The sequence below is a fragment of the Mandrillus leucophaeus genome, unplaced genomic scaffold (assembly GCF_000951045.1).
Source record: "Mandrillus leucophaeus isolate KB7577 unplaced genomic scaffold, Mleu.le_1.0 Scaffold418, whole genome shotgun sequence".
Taxonomy (NCBI): Eukaryota; Metazoa; Chordata; class Mammalia; order Primates; family Cercopithecidae; genus Mandrillus; species Mandrillus leucophaeus.
The window spans coordinates 515,293-522,713 of record NW_012104454.1 but is presented as its reverse complement, the minus strand read 5'-3'; the positions used below and the strand labels follow the sequence as shown (position 1 = coordinate 522,713).

The 7,421-nt window shown below is 53.0% G+C and overlaps 1 protein-coding gene across 3 annotated transcripts in view; it reads right to left on the bottom strand.

The window, feature by feature from the left end:
* Positions 1 to 960: 960 nt before the first annotated feature.
* Positions 961 to 7,421, bottom strand: part of SEMA4A (sema domain, immunoglobulin domain (Ig), transmembrane domain (TM) and short cytoplasmic domain, (semaphorin) 4A) — a 40,153-nt gene continuing 33,692 nt past the window's right edge. For all 3 annotated transcript variants that reach the window (XM_011992736.1, XM_011992735.1, XM_011992738.1), the window contains 5 exons: positions 5,705 to 5,885; positions 3,750 to 3,868; positions 3,447 to 3,604; positions 3,031 to 3,131; positions 961 to 2,304 (listed from right to left, as the gene is read on the bottom strand). In XM_011992736.1, coding sequence (XP_011848126.1) covers positions 1,715 to 2,304; positions 3,031 to 3,131; positions 3,447 to 3,604; positions 3,750 to 3,868; positions 5,705 to 5,885 — 1,149 coding nt within the window. In that variant the 3' untranslated portion in view covers positions 961 to 1,714. The remainder of the gene's footprint in view (positions 2,305 to 3,030; positions 3,132 to 3,446; positions 3,605 to 3,749; positions 3,869 to 5,704; positions 5,886 to 7,421) is intronic.

Genomic DNA, 7,421 nt, shown 5'->3' with positions numbered 1-7,421 from the left:
GTGTGAGGGGTACACAGACACCGATGTCAAATTTGGCATTATGGGTTTGTGGGTAGTCTTTGAGAGAGCCATTTAGCAGAAAGGTGGGGAAAGCAGCCAGACCTCAGGGGATTGAAGAGAGCTCAGGTGACACTGGAGGGAGGTGGGGGCAGCCAGAATGGAACTGCTCCCATGTTTGGTGGTACCAGGAAAGAAAGACTGAGTGGGGGTGACGTGAATGGATAGAGTTTGGGGAAAGATTTGTGTTTTGTTGTTTTTTTAATGTAGAGAACGCCTGAACACACCTGTAGGTGGGAGAGGAGAGATGAAAGATGAGGAAGTGGGTAAAGCGAGTGGGGATGCTGGAGGTCGGATGGTTAGAGAACAGATCCCTAGCAGTGATGGGCTGAGAGATGTGCTGGTTAGCCTTGGTGGAAGAGGGACCTGTGCCTTTGTGACAGAGGGGAGAGGAGGAAGGTGGTGTGGAGGTGTATGGAGCATTATCAGATATTGAGAAGGATGTGGCCAGGATGGGGGTGGATGCACAGCCTTTCTATAAATTCATCTACCAACAGTTGAAGCCAACTGCTGCAGTGGGGAAGCAGGGCTGAGTTGGAGTCACGAGAAGTGTGGGAGAGCTGTGGACAGCAACTGTGGGGGCCGCAACAGGGGAGTTAGTGATGGATGAGGTATTGCCTGTCTAGCAGACGGATACAAGCTGAGCCTGGTCAACATCAACCTGCGGTTGGCCCAAAAGGCAAAGTTTGCGGCACCCTCCAGCAATGCTCAGAGTGGAGGAAAGAGCTGTGGGCTGGTTCTGGGTGCGGAGCTGGCAGGGCAGAGGAGGTAGTCTGAAGTCGGAGAGAACAATCACCCCACAAACCTAGGCCTCCTCCCAACTGATATGCTTGGACTGCTTGCTCCCTTGACATCCCAGCAATTCTCTGCCAGAGCCCTCTGCTCCAACAAACACATCGCCCATCATACATAAGCTTTGTCTTTTTAATAAAAAATAAACAGTCTCTGACAAGCAGTTTTCTGAATCCCAAAACAAAAGAAAAGGGAGGGGGAGAGGTCAAGGGGTCAGCTAGGGTAAAGGAGTGAACAAGGCTCAGATTACCCCTACCATTCTCCCAGGGCAGAAGGGATCACAGTCTGCCCCAACTGAAGCAAGAAGGAAGGTGGTCAGACTTCAGGAAAGACTTCCTGGGAGTCAGTGGTGCATGTCTGATAAGGGAAGCAGGAGGGAGCAGATCCCTGCGCGACCCTGGGAGAGGGGAGTGTTGGTGTTCAAAGTGGCAACTTCAGAGTGGAGTTTCCAGGAGCGGCATGTTAGCATATGGTTGTTTAGATGTTTGGTGTTCATTACCATAGTGTCCTGGGACAGGCAGGTTTTTTAGGGTCTCTTGGAACACTGTGTTTCTGGAGGGTCCCTGGAATGGCCAGAACTGAAGGATCCTCTCCAGGTTCTTCAATATCAGCGCAGGAGCAGGTCTGGGGGTAGCCCCCACCCTGTTAGAGAGCTTGTGTGCTTGGTAGAAGGGAGTCCCATAGGGGAGGCAGACTGCTTCGCATCACCCTGCTGAGTGCCATCGGTGATGCAGAGTAGCAGAAGCTCCTCTCAGGGGAGAAAGGTGGTCTTTTGTGCTGCTCTCATCCTAGTCAAGGCTGTGCTGGGGCCACCCAGCCAGCATGGCCAGGTGCCTGCCCTGCAGCCCCAGCCTGTGCCTAGAGTTTAAGCCACCTCAGTGCCTAGGCAGTTGTCAGCGTCCACATCACTGGCAGAGGTCCTGCATTCCTTGGGGGACTGGAGGTGTTGCTCTCTGCTCAATGGGGCCTTCTCCCCAGGGGGCAGGGTCTCGCAGCCCTGAACCTTGCCCCGAGCCCGGAGTGCTCCCAGTGGGGAGGCCAGGAGGATGATGAGGGCTCCTGAAAGCACTAAGGCGAGGAGGACAGTGACAGTGACAAAGTGGGGCCAGTAGGACCGCTGGGCAGCCAGGGCGGTCCCACCACTGACCCTGGTCAACGGGACCTCCACGTGCTCCCGGGGGATGCCTGCCAGTTCAGGATCCAGGGCCAGGGACTGGTCCTGGCTGTCCACCCAGTAGGAGACCACAGGGTATGAAAAGCCATTCTCAGTTGCCCAGCACTGGTAGAGACCTCCAACTCCATCCTGCACTATCAGCAAGAGGGAGCCATTGTAGACAGTGGAAGAGGCTTCTGGGACTGCTGCTGGGCCATGACTCCAGTAGTAAGAGGCCAAGGCTGACAGGTGGGGGCATGGGAGCTCCAGGAAGGAGTTGGGGACAGCCAGAACTTCTTTAACTATAGAAGAAAAGGAGCAAAAGGTTAAGGGAGGGATGAAGGACGGAGACAGGAGGGAGTCTCTAACCTATCTTTGGACCCCAGCCCTTTTATTTTTCTGAGGCAGGGTCTGGCTCTATTGCCCAGGTTGGGGTGCAGTGGCGCAATCCCAGCTCACTGCAACCTCTGCCTCCTGGGCTCAAGCCATCCTTCCACCCCAGCCTCCCGAGTAGCTGTGACTACAGGTATGTCTCTCCACGTCTGGTTAATTTTTGTAGAGATGGGGTTTTACCATGTTGCCAGGCTGGTCTCAAACTCATGAGCTCAAACAATGGTAGAAGAGAGTACCGCCTCAGCCTCCCAAAGCACTGGGATTACAGGCGTGAGCCAGCGCGCCCGGCCAGCCTGAACCCTAACTCTTATCTCCAACTTCTATTTCAACTTCCAAAATCAAATTTCACTCCTCCTTAATTTCCAGTCTGGACCCCAAACTAAGCCCCAGTCCACTTTACTCCAACTCTGACACCAAAATCAACTGCAACCTCAATCCTGAATCCCAGCTCGGCCTCCAGCTCAGAATTCCTGTCCCTCTTCCCTATAGCCAGGACCCAAATCCATCCCAACTCGGGTGTTCAGATCTCAAGGCAGGCAGGTGCTGGGGGAGGAAATTGGAGCAGGAAGGCCCACCCCTGCCCAAAAGTCTTCCAGAGCCTTTGCACCTCCCCTGGTGAGAGGTCCTGCACTTACTGATTTGCGGGCGGCTCTGAGGCCGAAGGCTCCTGCTCATGGGGCCACTGGCACATGCCCACTCTGGGTTCCCCCGCTCCATGTCCTGCTTCCAGGAGTTCCTAAGAGAGCAGAGAAAGCAAAAATTATCCCTCGAAAGAGCTAAAAGTGGGAAGAGGAAGGAGGAAGGCAGGAAGTGCAGTAGGGAAGAAGGTAGGCCAGGGGAGACTAGGAACAGAGAGGAGAGGAACCCGGGATGGTTAGAGCAGCTTCAAAACTGCCCGGAACCTCCATCCCTGGAGAAACCCACTGCAGGATGGGAGGACTCTTGGAGTGAATGTGTCAGTAGCCCCTGGACAGAGGAAGAACAGTAGCAGAAGCTGGCTGAGAAGGGTCCTGGCTGGCCATCCAGGCCACCATCCAGGACTGGCACTCACAGGGTAGGGGCAGACAGGAAGCAACAGGTTCGAGACTCAGGGTCCCAGGCACAGTGGGGATCCCGGGCAAGGACACAGTCCACACAGCTCTCATAGACGCTACAGTTGGCTCGGGGCACCCTCCAGACACCTCCTGAGAAGCCTACAAACACTGCACCCTGGAGGAGAGATGGAGATTGTCAGGGAGCCCCAGCCACATCTAGTAAAGTCCCAGCACGCCGGTGCAGGCCCAGGGAGCCAGCCCAACAGGCCCCCAGGGCCAGCCCCACTGGAAGGCCATCTGATAGTCAGGTCCCTTCCCACCTGGGTGGGGGCCAGCTGCAGGTTACGAACAGGTTCGGGGTCAGGGAACAGCTGAATCTCTTCCACCAGATGAGCACCGCTGTCCCCACTCACCACAGCCTTGTGGAGCGACCCTGTGGCTATGGGGAGACAGAGAGAGCAGAAGTCATCTCACCTCATCCACAGATCCCTTCCCAACTTCAGTGGGCCTCCCCAGCTGTAAGAAAGCGCCTTCTGAGGGTGATGTGTACTGGGCACGGGCCAACCAGACCGTTCACCTTCCTCTCTGCCATGGAGATGGCAGTCTCTTGTAAATGGCTAAAATCCCTTGGACCCCTGTCCTTCCTTTGCAACTCCCTGACAAAACTTTATCCCTGGAGAAACCCAACTATTTCTCCATAGGCATGAAACAGTGGGCGGCTGGGTGCTTCTGTAGAAAATCACATCACCTGCCTCCTTCACTTTCATCAAGCACCTCAGGGAGGTCTACCTGGCCACCCTTTTAACAGGTGCAACCTCCTTACCTGGCATCCCTGATTCCCCTGCACACACCTCTACATGACTCAAATCTCATGATGTGCCACGTAATTTACTTATTAAGGATGCTATTGTCTGTCTCCATCCACTCCACAGACTGAGATTTTTGACTGTTTTGTTCTCTGCTGTATACTCAATACATGCACAGCTGATACAGTGCCTAGTAATATGGCCTGAAGGAATAAATGAGCTTGGCAGATTTCTTCCACTGACCCTCAAGGTTATCCTCAGCCAGGCCCTGCCTGAGCAGTCGGCCTGGGCAGTCTTGCAGCATTCCCTGCTGACTCCCTCTCCCCCTTTCCACAATGGCTACTTTGTTTTTTGGGTTTTTTTTAGACAGAGTTTCACTCTTGTCGCCCAGGCTGGAAGGCAGTGGCACAATCTTGGCTTATTGCAACCTCTGCCTCCCGGGTTCAAGTGATTCTCCTGCCTCAACCTCCCGAGTAGCTGGGATTACAGGTGCGTGCCACTACACATGGCTAATTTTTTTGTATTTTAGTAGAGACGGGGTTTCACCATGTTAGCCACGCTGGTCTCGAACTCCTGACCTCAGGTGATCCACCTGCCTCGGCCTCCCAAAGTGCTGGGATGACAGGCATGAGCCACTGCACCCAGCCCACAATGGCTATTTGAATCTACCCCTCTCTCCTCAAACTTCCCACCTTTCCTGCCCCCTCACTCCCAGATCATGACCTTGTGTCCTCCACCTACATAGAGAACACAAAAGTCTTCAAATAAGAGCTCCCTTGGCTTCTGCCCCCTGAACCTGCACACCCACCAAGTCACACCACGCTGCTACAACTTCACTCCCAGCCCAGCTCAGGTGCTGTCTCCCCGCCACCCACAGCTGCTCAGCTCCACATGTGTCCTGGACTCTGGCCGCCTGCTCCCTCCACAAATTTACCTGCCATGTATCCCTTCTTCTACCCATCTCTTTGCCATCCCCCTGTCTACTAGATGCTTAGTCCTTCCTGTCTATAAAACAAGAACCCTGGGGGCAAGGAGGGGGAAAAACAAAACCAAGAACCCCAGCTGGGCCCCACTCCCTGCTCCCGCCACCATCTCCTTCCTCTCTCCCCTCACAGCTGAGTTTCCTGAAGGAGTGATCTCTACAATGCGGTTTCCAGCTCCCCTCCACCCACTCACCTTTCAAAATTCCTCTAACATAGCTTCCCCCCTAAGACACACAGCTCTTGATAAGGCCACCAAAGACCTCCCTGTCTGCCTCCCCCACCACACAAAGCTCAGGAAGGGTAGGGAGTGGACTGTTTTGCTCCTCTGCTGTATTTCCAAAACCTAGAAGAATGCCAGGCACATAGCAGGTGCCCAGTAAACAGCTGTTGAATGAATAAATGAATGAACTCAAGGGTTTCCCTCCTCAACCTGGGGGCAGCCTCTGCTCTAGTCCTCTGGGGGATGTCCCGGAACTCTTTACTCACTGGTTCCCAGGTACATGACAAGATGGCTGCGCCCATCAAGGCCCTGGGCTGTCTCCACTGCAAGCCGTGTATACTCCACACCAGATTTCACCAGCAGGGGCGTCCCCACCACCTGCTCATCCATCAGGAAATGGTCCTTCATGAAGGTCAAGGCCTTATCAGAGGAGGGGCCCACCGAACACTAAAGGAGGAGGGAGGCAGATCAGGTTGGTCGGCCCCTTTCCCTCAGCTCACCCTCCCACCGACGCGTGCGCTTCTCCTTCGCCCCCTCCCTCATGGCAGTCCTCATTTCAGGGTGGTGGTTAAAGCTCCGACTCTGGAGCTGCCTGGTTGTGCATCCCAGCCTCTGCTTGCCTGAGGTTCCTCAGCTGTGAAGTGGGCCTATTACCAAGACCTGCCTCATAGGCTCACTGGGAAAATGAAATGCACTAATACACGAAAAATAATTCACACAGTGCTTGGCATGAAGCAAGCACTCAACCAATGTTAACTGTTATTATTGTTCTCCTCCTTTGCACCTCCAGCAAGGAGGCCTGGCAGCCAGCAGGAAGCAGGACGAAGGCTCCTTACAGGCAAGTACCAAATTTTATGGCTGGACATAGTGGCTCATACCTGTAATCCCAGCACTTTGGGAGATCTAGGCGGGCGAATCACCCTGAAGTCAGGAGTTTGAGACCAGCCTGGCCAACATGGTGAAACTCCGTCTCTACTAAAAATACAAATAATAGCTGGGGGTGGTGGCATGCCTGTAATCACAGCTACTCAGAAGGCTGAAGCAGGAGAATTGCTTGAACCCAGAAGGCAGAGGTTTCAGTGAGCCGAGATTGTGCCACTGCAGTCCAGCCTAGGCGACGGAGAGAGACTCAAATAAATAAATAAATAAAAATACAAAAATTAGCCAAGCATGGTGGTGGGCACCTGTAATCCCAGCTACTCAGGAAGCTGAGGCAGGAGAATCACTTGAACACGGGAGGTGGAGGTTGCAGTGACCCAAGATTTTGCCACTGCACTCCAGCCTGGGCAACTGAGTGAAACTGTGTCTCAAAAAAGAAATTTAAAAAAGGACCAAATTTTACTCATGTCTGCATTTCCTGGCATAGCACAGGATCTGGCACACAGTTGGTGCTCAATAAATGTTTGCTGAGTCAACAACTGAATGAATGTCACAGAAAGGGTTGGTGTAGCACGGAGCATTTCTCATCACGGTTTTGCACAAACTTGCTGCATGACTCTGGGAGAATCCCTTCTCCATTCCGAGCCTCCTTTTTCTCACCCATAAAATGAGGGGGTTGGACCAACTGTTCTCTAAAGGCCCTGCTAATATGAGGATGCTGTGATTCTGGGACACCTGCGTCCTGATCTTCAATCAGGATCCTTGTTCTCTAAGAGCACTGTCTTAGGGCCAGCCCCAACTCTGTTACCTATAAGCTGTGTCCTTAGATAAGCTATTTCACCTCTCTGACCTTCAACTTTCTCATCTGCAAAATAAGGTAATAACATCTACATCTCGTTTTGATGCCAGAATGAGCACGTGCACCTACTCTCATGTCCTCCCAAAGGGTTTTTTTTTTGTTTGTTTTTTTTTATTTTTACAAATAGAGACAGGGTCTTGCTATATTGCCAAGGCTGGTCTCAAACTCCTGGCCTCAAGTGAACCTCTTACCTTGGCCTCTCAAAGTGCTGGGATTACAGGTTAAAGAGTTTTTTTTTTTTTTGG